Below are 16614 nucleotides of genomic sequence, written 5' to 3'. Positions count from 1 at the left end.
ACAAACACAAATATATATATATATATATATATATATATATATATATATATTTATATACACAATGTAGATAGGACAGATAATTCTCAACAAACTTCCTTTTGATTTATTTTTTGACGATCCTTTTTCCATGTATGAATCTGTTATTCAATGTGTTTCTATGGGATAATAGCAGTATATTTCATCCCAAAAACGTTTCAATCTATGTTTTATACCTACGGGATCGTAAATCTAATGGCTAAATGATCCTCGGTATTACCAAATAATTCAATATGTTAGATAAGTAGAAACCCAGCCCCGGGCCCTTAGACTCCAGGGGGTTAACTGACTTGCCTAGTTAAATAAAGGTTAAATAAAAAATGTAATGCTTGGTGGGGTTGTGCAACGCAAATGACTATAACAAGCCTACATACAGAGTGGAATTCACAAATACAATAGGAAAAAAAAACATAATATAAGGCCTACAGTCCGTGCTCCCAAATACTGGAAAAGGTGTGATTCATTAGGTTACATAATCACCACATTAACCCCACGCTGCTATAAACATAAATTATGCAATTATATGGCCATTAGATAACACACCGAATGGCATATTTATATAGTGGAATAAGCCTAAATCATATTTACTTTCTATTTTGCAGCTCAAGCGGTTATTCTATCCAATGTTCTTCTGTCTTTATAGCATCATTCTCACATAAGTAATTTGCTGAAGGCCCAAGCCAATACTACGCCATCTACTGGTATAACGTCGATATCGAATGCCGTTGTAAAACGAGCTCTAGACTTTTCTTTTGGAAATGAAACCTAAAGTTGGAAAGCAACTAACGTAGCCTAGAGTTGCTTGAGTGGCTAGCTAACTTCGACTAACTACTTTCGGTTCATGTCCTTTGCAGATGCCACATTCCTGACTATAAAAAAGATATATAACCGAGTAAAGGGAGATGTAAAGTAAGAATTGAACGTGTAAATGTTAATTCGTAGTCGTAACATATGGTTTGTACGTTTACTGATCTACTTTAAGCGTTACGTTTCATGTTTTAACCATGGCGACCTAACAATTTACGTATGGACAATCAACTTACACCGGCTGAAAATACGCCTACCTGGACGCCCGGGACATATTCATCGATTACTCTCAATAGTGCCGCACGTCCACAGAAATTGATTTGGGATGGTCTGGACGGACTTAATCTGAACCAATAATAGACGTATATATTTCCGGACAACTCAAGGCCAGGGCGGACAATATCTAAAGTTCATCAAGTAAATCTGATTTAAAAATAATAATAATAGGAATCGGTGTGTGCATGGGGATATGTTGGCAGCAGTGTAGTCTATATTCTCCTCGATCGACTAATTTGCTATTTCTATTAGGGTCAACGAGAAATAATAGCCAGGCTACTTTATAATATGGACGTTTTCAAATACCCTGTTTTCTTCGAGTGCCAGACTCTGGACCCACCACAGAAACATATGATAAAAAGGTACTTCGGAATTAAACGTAAATCCGGTGGCGGAGATTGTGGACCAGTAGAATCAGTTGGTGACAAAGTCTACAAGATCGCATTTATTGACCAGACAGGTATGAAAATGTTTAGGCTAAGTGATTGAATATGGAGTGTTTTTCTACCATGTAACCTAGTCTTGCCAAAGTCGTTTCATAACTGAACGTTTGTTTTTCAATATCAACATCCGTTTATGCAGACAGGTAAAAATGTATTACTTTGGCTTTTCATTATATCGATTCATTCTACAGTACTTTATCAATCTAAAAAAGAAGACACATGTTGTTGTAATAACTTTTAAGATGAATTATTAACTTTAAAGATGTACCTACAGTATACTACTTTAGAGATTATAGCACAACTCCTCTAGCCTATGTAGCCTTTAACTCTTCAAATCCTGGACTAAATGCTAAATGCTTACTTTTATTTATTTACTTATTTAACCTTTATTTAACTAGGCAAGTCAGTTAAGAACAAGTTCTTATTTACAATGACGGCCTACACTACACTTACTAAATAGTAAACGTGTTGTTATTATCATTGTTGGTATTGTTATTACTAGTACTACATGACAACAACAACTCATTATGAGTCTGTAACTCTTCCAGTCCAGGAGAGGGTAGTTCAGAAACCTAATCATGTGTTGGAGATGCCTGGAGGACCTCTCTTCCTCACTCTGAGAGACAGCCTGGAGCCGCCACCCACAACAACCTCCCCAGTCAGTAGTCAGGTGAGGCCAGACTATATAGACACACCTATACAGTGAGTCACATATCACCATGACCACAATGCACTTTTGTTGTATTTGCACTGTCATCCCACACTTGGACGTTTGCCAGTTTGTGAGGTATAAATGTGTGGTTTTGTAATATTGCGGGAAGAGTCATTTTAACTAAATGAAACCATGTTAAAGTAAACTGAAAAATACCAACCTAGTCGCTTTAATGTAGAATCATCAGATTTCCCACAATCAGCTGGACGGATTACCTTTTAATAATAAATCCATAAACCTACTTAAGTAGAAAAGTAATAAAGTATTGTATTCATTATCACAGTGTAATTACCCTGCAAATACTTACTTGTAAGGCAATAAAGATAATCAAAGACAATAACCACCCGAGCCACTGCCTGTTCACCCCGCTATCATCCAGAAGGCGAGGTCAGTACAGGTGCATCAAAGCAGGGGCAGAAAGACTGAAGAACAGCTTCTATCTCAAGGCCATCAGACTGCTAAACAGCCATCACTAACTCAGAGAGGCTGCTGCCTACATGGAGACCCAATTACTGGCCACTTTAACAAATGGATCACTAGTCACTTTAAACAATGCCTCTTTAATAATGTTGACATATCTTACATTACTCATCATATGTGTATATACTGTATTTTATACCATCTATTGCACCTTACCTATGCTGCTCAGCCATCGCTCATCCATATATTTATGTCCATATTCTCATTCGCCCCTTTTAGATTTGTGTGTATTAGGTAGTTGGGAAATTGTTAGATATTACTGCACTGTTGGAACAAGAAGCACAAGCATTTCACTACACTCGCATTAACATCTGCAAACCATGTGTATGTGACCAATACAATTTGATTTGATTTGATTGCTTTCCAAATCTAGAGTCACCACTCCCTTCCGGTCGAGACATCTCCACCTGGTGGTCAAGAACATGTACTCCATCGTCTGAGCACAGGGAAGCAGGAGAAGATCAGCACCACCTGTCATCTGGGACAGGTCCAGCTCCTTCTTCTAGGTGAAGTGATAGAGAAGGATCTAGGGGAGGTTGTTCCAGGGGTGAGGGTGACGCGCCTTGATTCTGCTCAGCTGGTCCTGCATGGCTACGCAAATGAAGTCCAGGCAGCCAGACAGTTGGTTACGGATAAGATCTCTCTGGTGCTGGAGCGGGTGGTGGCTGAGGTGTCCCCCCACCTCCTGTCCTTCCTGAGGGAGGAGTATGGGAGGCCTGGGAACCTGAGCAGTCTGCTGGGGTTGGGACTCCATGTGGAGGTAGAGTTGGGGGATACAGAGCTCCGTCTGTTCTCCCTCTCCTCTGGGAAACTGGACCAGGCTGAGAAGGATCTGCTGGGGGAGTTTGGGGAGGAGAAGATTGACCTGCCCAAAGGTGCCCTTCTGGCTGAACTGAAATCTAAATTTGAGACGAAGGTGAAGGAGATGAACCAGAGCAGATGCAGGGTGGTAGCCAGATATGGTCCTGGGTGTAGAATGCAGCTGCTGGGCCACATGAAGGAGGTTCAGGAGCTGAGGGAGGAGATTGGGGTCTTTCTGATACGCAGGTCCAGTGTAAGAGTCGTGAGACACCATCAACAGAATCAGGATGGCGTAGTCAGCGAAGCAGGAACCGGATTAATACGGGAGGAGATGGTCGCAGCCACCAGCTATCGCCTCCGTCTGGGACTGCAGGTAGTGGTGTGTCAAGGTGACATCACCAAGGAACAGGCAGACGTACTGGTGAATGCAGCCAATGAGGACCTTGATCATGCTGGGGGCGTGGCTGCAGCTCTGAGCCGGGCGGGGGGGCCTGAGGTACAGCGGGCCAGCAGGGATCTGGTTAGGCAGATAGGGAGAGTGCCCACAGGTACAGTGGTAGAGACTACAGGAGGGAATCTGCCTTGTAAGATGCTGCTGCATGCAGTGGGACCAGTAGGGGGCAGCGTAGGTGGGAATGAGCGCCCTCTGCTGGAGAAGACAGTAAAGACAGTCCTGGATCTGGCAGAGACCCTGGAGCTCCAGACCCTGGCCATGCCCTGCATCAGCTCGGGGATATTCGGTGTTCCTCTGAAGGTGTGTTCTGAGGCCATAGTCTCTGCAGTGAGGGACTTTGGGAGGAAACAGCACATCCTTACCAAGGTCACTCTGATTGATGTGAGTGGAGAGGCAGTGAGAGCCATGCAGGAGGCCTGTGATAGGCTGTTACAGGGGAAGAGGGAGTTTCATGGGTGGGAGGTAGAGTCCAGCACCACCACTACCACTACACATGCTCCTCAGAGAGACACCAGTGCTGCCTCCACCAGGGGACCAGTGGCTCCAGAGGTCTGTGTCCAGGTGGAGATCATCCAGGGAACCATAGAGAAACAGCAGGTGAGAGAGAGACACACTGACATGGCCACAGCCTTGATTCAACAACATTCTGTGAATTAGGTTGACTTCATATTGACTCAATGTTCTCTCTTTTTTTCCCATCTCTTTTTCACTGAAGGTGGATGCCCTGGTGTCCCCCATGGTTGGCAGTGACCCTCTCTCCTCCCGAGTGGGTAATATCTTGTTGGATGCAGCTGGACCGGCGCTGATGACAGCATTTCTGAGGGAATCAGGGGGACGGACTGCACCTGGTGACAACGTTCTGGTGGAGGGACTGTCTGGTCTCAGCTCTGGCCGTGTCTTCTTCCTCAGATGTGCACACTGGGACAACAACCCGCAAGGACCAGCAGTACAGGTGTGTCCCTTTATGTGTGTGTGCTGTTACCTTTGAACCTCCATTAACACTTGACCTCTGGTCCTCTCTCAGGCTCTGAGGCAGGGTGTGAGGAAAATTCTGACCTCTTGTGAGAACCGGGGCTTCCGTTCCGTTGCCTTCCCTGTAGTTGGAACTGGTGTGGTTCTCCAGTTCCCTCACAACGTGGTAACACAGGTTCTGCTAGAAGAGATCCGTAGGTATGAGCAGAACCGAGCGAGCAGAACCCCCTTCCTTGTCCGCATCATTGTCCATCCAAATGACAGAGATTCTACCAAGGTGAGCAGAGACCTTTGAAAAAAGGCTCACTCAATGCATTGGGGGAAAAATCCTTTAACTTCACTATTTCAGCCAAGCCATTCAATAATACTGTCATACATCCATAATTATAGATTTTTTCAACAATAACAGGTACAGTCCTTCATTGCAGTTGTATTGTTTGTTCTAATCTACAGGCTTTTCAGACTGCCCAGAATGCTTTGCATCTCAGAGGGTTCGTATTAGGCACTCGACCAGAGCAAGGTGAGTTGCAACACTTCACCCCCACCTTTAAATCAAATACATTATTACTATATGATTGATCCATTTCAAGTTATAATTCTGAACCCTCCCTATAGACATCAGGATTGTGCTGCTGGGGAAAACCGGAGGAGGTAAAAGCAGTGCTGGAAACACCATCTTCGGACAAGATGATGTGTTCCTCTCAGACAGTTCCTCCACCTCCTCAACACAGAAATGTAAAGCTCATACCAAGAACATCAAAGGGAGAAACATCACCCTGATTGACACACCTGGATTCTTTGACACTGACATCCCTGAAGAGGAGCTGAAACCTAAAATAGTTAAATGTATAACAGAATGTGCTCCAGGGCCACATGCCTTTCTCATTGTACTGAAAGTTGAACGGTACACAGTCCACGAGAACGAAGCCGTAGCCGTAGCGAAAATCGAGACATATTTTTCACCAGAGGCCTTCAAATATGCTACAGTCCTCTTCACTCATGGTGACCAACTCAATGGTTTGACCGTTGAGAAGTTTGTCCAACAGAATGCTGAACTGAACAAGCTTGTGGAGAAATGTGGAGGCCGCTATCACGTGATCGACAACAAATACTGGAACACCAATCAGCAGGGTCGGTACAGCAACCAGTACCAAGTAGCAGAGTTACTCAACACCATAGAGAAGATGGTGAGAGATAACGGAGGAGGGTTCTACACCAACGAGATGCTCCAAGAGGCAGAGAGATTAATACAAGCAGAGATAGATGGTCTTAGGAAGGAGTTAAAAGGCCAGATGTCAGAGGAAGAGATGAGGAAACAAGCCAAGAAAAGAGCAAGGAAGAAACTCCTGATCAAATTGTCAGGGATAGCAACAGGTGCAGTGATAGGAGCTCTATTTGGCGTAATACTGGCGATAATGATTCCACTCTCACTCGCTACACAACCATTGCTCAATTTAGTCAAAAGTCATATAGCAGCTTCAATGACAATAGGGCCAGCAGCTGTGGCGGAGGTAGCAGGACCAGTGGGAGTGGGTTCAGGGATAGGTGCAGGGGTAGGCATAGCTGCAGGAGTTGTCGTTGGGATAGCAGCAGCAGCAGGAGGAGTAAGAGGAGGGATAGTAGGAGCTACTGCAGCAGAGGAGGCAGAGACAGTACAGGAGGCAGCAGAGGAAGCAGCCAATGCTGTCCTCGAGGATGCTAAGGGTCTTTATCACAAAGCAGAAAACATTTTCATGCGTTTCAGTAAATCTAAATAGATGATATATACCTGAAACCATTGATTGATGGCAACATGTGTTTCAACATCTGACTAATAACAATGTAGACACCAGTCAGTTCTATACCACTGTAGAATAGCTTCTTGTCCAAAATAGCTGCTTGTCAAAATGTTTAAAAACATATATATTTTGCATATATTTTTCATTTTTATAGTTTTGTAAAAATCAAGGGATATATATTGCAAATAGTAATGTGGCCGTCCTGAAAATGTTTCAGCTGGTTATTGACATTCAAAAGGCTGATTTTATAGTTCGAGGAATATAATTGAACTTAATATTATGTTTTTTCCATATCGGACCGTGTTCGCAAAAAAACTTTGCGCTTTGTTCCTTGCCTGATCACATTTTCTCCCATCAGACTAATCTCAGTTTAATCTGTCTTTACCCAAATGTAAAATGACTTTATATTTAGAATAGCCCTTTATCAATTGGGCAGGAACAGGGGCAGGGGGAAAATAAATGTAATCTGTATGCACTCGAATAGCGAATGGGGGCCACTTCCTGCTATTCCGGTTATTTCACTCCACACAACAACCACTGTTTGAGGGGCATGCAGCCTCTTGCTGCACGACAGGTGATATTCTGCCCAAACTCTGAATACTATGGGCTCTCCAACCCTGTTCCTGCAGCTACCCAGTGGGCTCTCCAAGCCTTTTCCTGCAGCTACCCAGTGGGCTCTCCAACCCTGTTCCTGCAGCTACCCAGTGGGCTCTCCAAGCCTTTTCCTGCAGCTACCCAGTGGGCTCTCCAACCCTTTTCCTGCAGCTACCCAGTGGGCTCTCCAACCCTTTTCCTGCAGCTACCCAGTGGGCTCTCCAACCCTGTTCCTGCAGCTACCCAGTGGGCTCTCCAACCCTTTTCCTGCAGCTACCCAGTGGGCTCTCCAACCCTTTTCCTGCAGCTACTCAGTGGGCTCTCCAACCCTGTTCCTGCAGCTACCCAGTGGGCTCTCCAACCCTGTTCCTGCAGCTACCCAGTGGGCTCTCCAACCCTTTTCCTGCAGCTACCCAGTGGGCTCTCCAACCCTGTTCCTGCAGCTACCCAGTGGGCTCTCCAACCCTTTTCCGGCAGCTACCCAGTGGGCTCTCCAACCCTTTTCCTGCAGCTACCCAGTGGGCTCTCCAACCCTTTTCCTGCAGCTACCCGGTGCCTAATTTGGGGAACCAAGTTAAATCTGTTAAGAACATTGATAGTAACATGTTTTAACAACGAAATATATTTAATTAGACTGTTTACAGCCCCTCTCTGTGCGTGCTCAAGAACGGAATGATGGGGAGAGGGGAAGAGACGGAAACGCACGGTGGTGAGATATTCTGTAGCTAATCGTAATGCGTAAGCCTATTAATTATGAAGAAATAGAAAAAAACGATTACTAGGATATTCAAAATCCTGTACACATTCCCTTTAATTGTTGGCTAACTCTGAATTTGTATAGGATAGACCAGTTATGTACATCTGTTTTAAAATGCTATTCTGCCATGCATAATATGTGGTAGGCTATGTATAACAGCACAATCATTATTTTAATTCACGTTTTTTTTCAGGCTTGGGCTCAGATATAGGCTTATATGTATGCATAAGCTCTAATAGCATACGGTTGTTGTTTAATTCGATAGCGCTGTCCATTTCATTGTGTTAGGCGTTGAAACAACATCCATGTTTTCCATTCAGTTTCAACCTGTCGTTGAACTCCTTTCTTCAAAGTGATCAATCACAGTGAGATGAGTTTTAAAAGCTGTGGGATTCTGTGTTTTACATTATAACCATTACCATATATATGATTAAATATTATCTGATGTTGGCTGTGTGAGGTATCTGCATTTGTGCACTTGAGCATCATCATGAGATTAAACAACTGCTTGCTACATCTACTTGCCTGTTTGTGTGTGTGACAAGAACTGAGTAACATGGTGTGACCTGCTGTATCTTACAAAGTTGTGGTTAAGCAGGCATAGAGAGGGGTGGTCATCACGAGGTTTAACTGAGATGGAAAAATACTGAACAACACAATAGCAGGAACTGAGCAACTGTTATAACTAAGGGGGCATACCAGAACAGTAGGAATCTATACATCGAAGGAGGGAGGACTCCAAGAAGCGCCAAGAGGCGGGGACCAGCCTGAGCGCCTGCGATAGGCTGAGCAAGTCTAAACCACGCTCAGCCTCTACTGTGATAGGCCAACAGAAGGGTTGGAACTATGTCTATCACAGTATAAGAACAACTGTTTACATACATACTGTCAGTTCCCTGTTCTGCCCTGCGTGGTATTACAGTGAGCCCGTATATACGAAAGTTGCATTTGCCATTTATTGCTTAGCTAATAAAAGTACATAGAGTACAATCAGTGACTCAGTGTTATAACTTGTTCTGATACCAGATTTGAATTGACGCAACCCTAACAAAGCACATACTGTTTGATGATGTGTTTGATGTGATTTTTTGATTGTATTTGCATTGATGTCAGAGTGATTAGAGGAACAATAGAGCGATCTGATGATTGTTAGCGAGTTGGGTACTACCACCATATTGCTATGGGTACTACCAATGCATTACTATGGGTACTACCAATGCATTGCTATGGGAACTACCAACATATTGCTATGGGTACTACCAACGTATTGCTATGGGAACTACCAACGTATTGCTATGGGTACTACCAACGTATTTCTATGGGTACTACCAACGTATTGCTATGGGAACTACCAACGTATTGCTATGGGTACTACCAACGCATTGCTATGGGAACTACCAACGTATTGCTATGGGTACTACCGACGCATTGCTATGGGTACTACCAACGTATTGCTATGGGAACTACCAACGTATTGCTATGGGTACTACCAACGTATTGCTATGGGTACTACCAATGTATTGCTATGGGAACTACCAACGCATTGCTATGGGTACTACCAACGTATAGCTATGGGTACTACCGACGCATTGCTATGGGTACTACCAACGTATTGCTATGGGAACTACCGACGTATTGCTATGGGAACTACCAACGCATTGCTATGGGTACTACCAACGCATTGCTATGGGTACTACCAACGTATTGCTATGGGTACTACCAACGTATTTCTATGGGTACTACCAACGCATTGCTATGGGTACTACCAACGCATTACTATGGGTACTACCAACGTATTGCTATGGGAACTACCAACGTATTGCTATGGGTACTACCAACGCATTGCTATGGGTACTACCAACGCATTGCTATGGGAACTACCAACGCATTGCTATGGGAACTACCAACGTTTTGCTAAATATCTTGATGTATTTATCACTGTAAAAAAAAAAACTCTAAATGCATTTGTAAGTAGCCTATAGGTGAACTTGATTGGCTCTCTGGGCTTGCTTTCTACATTCAGACACATAAAAAGGTAAAAATTGGGAACTGCTGAATCAAGAGCACCTAATGCCAACAATGTGAAACAAATTAAAAACATAGCAACGCAAGGCTTTATTGTTGTTTTTTTAAACATAAATGTTAGGTGGTCAACACGGAATGCCTTGGAGATCGACCGGTTGGTGACCACTGCTTTATATGTTTGGGGCTGTTGGTGAACCATGATGTGCAGGCAATCAAAGGGACACTGGACTAGCACACTTGCCTAGTGTCCCCTGTGCTCGAGTCAGAGTAGAAGTTGGAGTCACCAACGGTACCATGGCCACGTTCAGTTGCAAAACATTCTTGAATGTTGCAGATAGAAATTCCATGAAGAGAGCCTGCAATATGCTTTATGAATGTAAAATGCGACCCGCCAATGCACAAAAGAAATAAAAAAACATAGCGCTGGTATTATAGGTCATAGAACCACAATGTTTTCCCAGAGGAAAAGAAGGAGACCTGGCTAGTTCTTTGGCTGCAGAACCTGGCTATGAAAAGCAGTGGGGAAAGTGCAAAGATTGTTAGAGACTACAAATTCAAAAACGTTTCTACACTCAATGGAAAGATAGCTAGACTGTTGTTTTACTATTAAACTTAATGCTACTATTGTTTTTAATTTCGTAAAGCGGCTTGTGTTTATTTTTTCTGTTTTTTTTTTGTTGTTGAATTTGACCCCCTTTTTCTCCCCAATTTCATGGTATCCAATTGTTTTAGTAGCTACTATCTTGTCTCATCGCTACAACTCCTGTATGGACTCGGGAGAGACGAAGGTTGAAAGTCATGCGTCCTCCGATACACAACCCAACCAAGCCGCACTGCTTCTTAACACAGCGCCATCCAACCCGGAAGCCAGCCGCACCAATGTGTCGGAGGAAACACCGTGATCCTGGCAACCTTGGTTAGCGCGCACTGCGCCACAGGAGTCGCTGGTGCGCGATGAGACAAGGACATCCCTACCGACCAAGCCCTCCCTAACCCGGACGATGCTAAGCCAATTGTGCGTCGCCCCACGGACCTCCCGGTCGCGGCCGGTTACGACAGAGACTGGGCGCGAACCCAGAGTCTGATGGCACAGCTGGCGCTGCAATACAGCACCTTTAACCACTGTGCCACCCGGGAGGCGCGGCTTGTGTTTCTTAACCAGGCTGTTGTTGACTGGTTAGCTACCGGGAAGCAAGAGAGTCACCTTCGCCCTGTGTATAATCGGAGGCCTGTCTGCTCACTCTCATCACTTGCTCCCCTGCAGCTCACCAGCTGATGTAAACTAGGCTGTGTGCCAGGTGTGGCACATTCTTCCCACTGCTGAACAGAACTGTGTTGCTCATACTGTATATGCTTTAATTTTAATTGTGCTTATCACTGAAAAGCTCTCAATCTCTCCAAAAACTATTGTCCAGTCCACTCAGTAGTTAGGTTTTAGTCAGAGATAATTTTGTCGTCTCCTCCAGTTTCAGTCAACTGAAAGGACAAATCATTTTAGTTTAGTTATAGGTTTTTCTGTGTCTATTTAGTCTGTTATAGTTGTCACGTTCTTTCAAAATCGAACCCAGAAGCAGACCAGGACAAGGAGAGTAGGAAGAAGGTGAGTATTTATTTACAAGTGAATGTGAATGGGTAGATATATCCAGGTGGCGTAGCGGGCAGCGGTGGTGAGTTGATGGGAGTAAATAGGTGGATCCAATGGGGTAGCGGAATCCTCCGACGACCAGGCGGGAATGGGATCCGGGTGAGTAACTGAAGACAGAACAAACGGAGGTAAGTTTAAGGCAAGCAATACGTAAAAAACAACAAAACAAATTCTATCCAACTTGAGGCTGATACTATGGCACAACATACTGTTCATGGCTAACGATCCGGCAGGGAATGGATCTCAGGTCAGAGCTTTTGAAGGGGAGAGGTGATGATCAGGACAGGTGTGCAGATTACTGATGGGATACAGGTGCGGGTGAACATCGATCTCCCAACAAGCTAATTCGCCCGGCAACCAGACAGGGTGCGTTCCAGGACACCGGAAACACACTCCAGGACAGAAACACAGGCAAACACAGACTCAGGAAGTGGGATTCGTGACAATAGTCTCGTCAATTGCCACTGAAAAATAGGTGTTTGACGAATATTTGAGTCTCTTTTTCTTTTTGAAATGAACACTGCCCATGGACCTGGGCATAGCCATACGACACGCCATAATCCCAGTCATGGGGATTCCATACAACACTGTGAGAATGAAGCGGGTAAAGCATTGGTTACAAACATAAAGGTATATGCACAGAACACATTTATGGATAAACATTTTATACATGCAGCACAGCTGGAAAACGGCAGTTCGCAGTTACTTATTTTGTGCAGGGATAGAGAGAAGAGGTGGGGGAGAAGTAGAGGGTAGGGTAGGAGAAAGGAGAGATAGAGAGGTTGAAGGTGGAGTGTGGGAGTGGGAGTGAGGTAGAGATTAGGGTGGGGGAGAGGAGAAAGAGAGGGGATGAATGTGGAGTAAGGGAGAGGTAGAGGGTAGGATGGGGGAGAGAGAGAGGTTTAGATGGCAGAATGGTGGAGAGGGTGGATGATGGGATGGGGGTACCTACTAAATGAATCAAATCATACTACATAGCTGAAATGCATTAGAAGTGTTGGCACCGTTTCTGTTCAGTTGGAGCGTCATGGCAGTCTTGCCTGTACTTGGTGGCACATTCCATAATGCATCTGACCAAGGCCTGCACAGTGTAAAGATTATACCCAGTGTACTTTGCAGGCTTGAGACTGAAGCTCAGCTGGTTCTCAACAGGCTGTTGGCCAGGTCACTAAGCTCTCTGTGTCCCGTGAGCTCTGACAGAGGAAGAGAAAGACCGACAGACAGACCGACAGACAGACAGGGGGAAGAGGAAATACAGGTTTTGGAGTGAAACACGTGGACAGTAACTAAAGAATACTGGTAGTTGTCTTGCAAATAAATTTGTACCTTAACAGTGTTCTTTGGGGTACTCCATTTAGAACATTGACATTAAATTATATTATCACTGGATAGAGAGGGGATAGTCGCCAATTTATGGGATCCTGACTAATTGTGCTATTTTGTGTGGGGTTTTTTGCGTTGATTTTAACCATTTTTGTACATGTAATGTTTCTGCCATCATTTCCTATGACTGAAAATAACTTCTGGATATCAGAACAGCGAGTAATCAACTCGATCTGGATGAGGAATGTTTCTTCAATGAGTCTGATGCAAAGGACCAGGTCCAAATCCCCGTCATTCGTAAGAAGAGTCGGATTCCTGACAAGTGGAAAATCCGCCTTTTCCCGCCGTTCTACTGGCAAATGTGCAATCACTGGAGAATAAACTTGATGAGCTCCCTTCAGGACTACCCAATCAACGGGACATAAAAAAGGGTAATATCTTATGTTTCACAGAGTCATGGCTGAACAAGAACATGGATAATATACAGTTAGTTGGGTTTCCGTGCATCTGCAAGACAGAATAGCTACCTCCGGTAAGATCGGGGAGTGGGGTGTGTCTCTGTCAAAAGCAGCTGGTGCCCAATCTCTAATAAAGAGATGTCTCAAGGTTTTGCTCACCTGAGATAGAATAGCACATTGTAAGCTGTAGACCACACTATTTACCGAAAGAGAGTTTTCATCTATATTAGCTGTCTATTTACCACCACAAACCGATGCTGGCACTAATACTGCACTCAACAAGCTGTATAGGGCCCTAAGCAAACAAGAACATGCTCCTAGTGGCTTGGGATTTTAATGCAAGAAAACTAATATCCGTTTTACCTAATTTCTACCAATGTGCAACTCAAATAAAAAAAACTAGATCACCTTTACACTGAGACTCATTTAAAGCTCTATTTGGCAAATCTGACCATACCTCCATCCTCCTGATTCCAGCTTATCAGAAACAACTTAAACAGGAAGTACTAGTGAAGTACTCAATATGGAAGTGGTAAGATGAAGACGATGCAAAGCTACTGGACTGTTTCGCTGGCAAAGACTGGAACACACACACATGCATATGTTTCGGGATTCATCAGATGGCATTGAGGAGTTTAACACACCAGTCACTGGCTTCACTAATAAGTGCATCGACGACATCGTCCCTACAGTGACCGTACGTGCATATCCCAACCAGAGGTCCAGCCGCACAGGCAACATCTGTGCTGAGCTAAAGGCTAGAGCTGCCGCTGTCAAGGAGCAGGACACTAACCCGGACGCTGATAAGAAATCCTGCTACACCCCCCAACGAACCATCAAACAGGCAAAGCGTCAATACAGGACTAAGATCAAATCCTACTACTCAGGCTCTGACGCTCGTCGGATGTGGCAGAGCTTGCAAACTATCATGGATTACAAAGGGAAACCCAGTCGTGAGCTGCCCAGTGATGCGAGCCAACCAAACGAGCTAAATGCCTTCTATGCTCGCTTCGAGGCAAGTAACACAGCACCAGCTGTTCCGGACAACTGTGTAATCATGCTCTCCATAGCCGATTTGAGTAAGACAGGTTAACATTCACAAGACTGCAGGGCCAGACGGATTACCAGGATGTGTACTCAAAGCATGCGCTAAACAGCTGACAAGTGTCTTCACTGACATTTTCAACCTCTCCCTGACCCAGTCTGTAATACCTACATGTTTCAAGGAGACCGACATAGTCCCTGTGCTCAAGAACACCAAGGTAACCTGCCTAAATGCCTACCATCCAATAGCACTCACATCTGTTACCATGAAATGCTTTGAAAGGCATGGATCACATCAACAACATCATCCCAGAAACCCTGGACCACTCCTATTCACATACCACCCCAACACATCCACAGATGATCTCACATACACAAATCTACAACAGAGTACGCCCATCCCAAAGATGACCTTCTAACCCTGGACCATACCATCCGGAGCATCTTCTAAACCTGGACTGCACTATCCCAAAGATGACCTTCTAACCCTGGACCATACCATCCGGAGCATCTTCTAAACCTGGACTGCACTATCCCAAAGACGACCTTCTAACCCTGGACCATACCATCCGGAGCATCTTCTAAACCTGGACTGCACTATCCCAAAGACGACCTTCTAACCCTGGACCATACCATCCGGAGCATCTTCTAAACCTGGACTGCACTATCCCAAAGACGACCTTCTAACCCTGGACCATACCATCCGGAGCATCTTCTAAACCTGGACTGCACTATCCCAAAGACGACCTTCTAACCCTGGACCATACCATCCGGAGCATCTTCTAAACCTGGACTGCACTATCCCAAAGACGACCTTCTAACCCTGGACCATACCATCCGGAGCATCTTCTAAACCTGGACTGCACTATCCCAAAGACGACCTTCTAACCCTGGACCATACCATCCGGAGCATCTTCTAAACCTGGACTGCACTATCCTAAAGACGACCTTCTAACCCTGGACCATACCATCCGGAGCATCTTCTAAACCTGGACTGCACTATCCCAAAGACGACCTTCTAACCCTGGACCATACCATCCGGAGCATCTTCTAAACCTGGACTGCACTATCCTAAAGACGACCTTCTAACCCTGGACCATACCATCCGGAGCATCTTCTAAACCTGGACTGCACTATCCTAAAGACGACCTTCTAACCCTGGACCATACCATCCGGAGCATCTTCTAAACCTGGACTGCACTATCCCAAAGACGACCTTCTAACCCTGGACCATACCATCCGGAGCATCTTCTAAACCTGGACTGCACTATCCCAAAGACGACCTTCTAACCCTGGACCATACCATCCGGAGCATCTTCTAAACCTGGACTGCACTATCCTAAAGACGACCTTCTAACCCTGGACCATACCATCCGGAGCATCTTCTAAACCTGGACTGCACTATCCTAAAGATGACCTTCTAACCCTGGACCATACCATCCGGAGCATCTTCTAAACCTGGACTGCACTATCCCAAAGACGACCTTCTAACCCTGGACCATACCATCCGGAGCATCTTCTAAACCTGGACTGCACTATCCTAAAGACAACTTTCTAACCCTGGACCATACCATCCGGAGCATCTTCTAAACCTGGACTGCACTATCCTAAAGACGACCTTCTAACCCTGGACCATACCATCCGGAGCATCTTCTAAACCTGGACTGCACTATCCTAAAGACGACTTTCTAACCCTGGACCACACCATCCTGACATCCTTCTAACACTGGACTGTACCATCCTGACCACCTTCTAACACTGGACTGTACCATCCTGACCACCTTCTAACACTGGACCATACCATCCGGAGCATCTTCTAAACCTGGACTGCACTATCCTAAAGACAACTTTCTAACCCTGGACCACACCATCCTGACATCCTTCTAACACTGGACTGTACCATCCTGACCACCTTCTAACCCTGGACCGTACAATCCTGACCACCTTCTAACCCTGGACTGTACCATCTTGTCATCTTACGGTGCAACAGTCTTTGAGTATGCAAATTA

At 44.9% G+C, this 16614-nt stretch overlaps 1 protein-coding gene across 1 annotated transcript; it reads left to right on the top strand.

Annotated features, from left to right (window-relative positions):
• Positions 1 to 800: 800 nt before the first annotated feature.
• LOC115137926 (uncharacterized) lies at positions 801 to 9100 on the top strand. The gene is made up of 7 exons (XM_029674233.2): positions 801 to 1579; positions 2111 to 2232; positions 3128 to 4606; positions 4725 to 4961; positions 5034 to 5258; positions 5435 to 5501; positions 5597 to 9100. Exons 1-7 carry the CDS (start codon positions 1408 to 1410, stop codon positions 6736 to 6738), a joined length of 3444 nt encoding a protein of 1147 aa, XP_029530093.1. The 5' UTR covers positions 801 to 1407; the 3' UTR covers positions 6739 to 9100.
• Positions 9101 to 16614: the final 7514 nt, after the last annotated feature.

This window comes from Oncorhynchus nerka, linkage group LG12, assembly GCF_034236695.1.
Source record: "Oncorhynchus nerka isolate Pitt River linkage group LG12, Oner_Uvic_2.0, whole genome shotgun sequence".
In the NCBI taxonomy this organism is placed as follows: domain Eukaryota; kingdom Metazoa; phylum Chordata; class Actinopteri; order Salmoniformes; family Salmonidae; genus Oncorhynchus; species Oncorhynchus nerka.
The sequence above is the reverse complement of the archived record's forward strand: the minus strand, read 5'-3'. Positions and strand labels throughout refer to the sequence as shown.

Coding starts and splice junctions, on each gene's coding strand:
- LOC115137926 (XM_029674233.2), top strand. CDS start 1,408: ATGGACGTTTTCAAATACCCTGTTTTCTTCGAGTGCCAGACTCTGGAC. Junction 1,580..2,110: donor CGCATTTATTGACCAGACAG/GTATGAAAATGT, acceptor TAACTCTTCCAG/TCCAGGAGAGGGTAGTTCAG. Junction 4,962..5,033: donor CGCAAGGACCAGCAGTACAG/GTGTGTCCCTTT, acceptor GTCCTCTCTCAG/GCTCTGAGGCAGGGTGTGAG.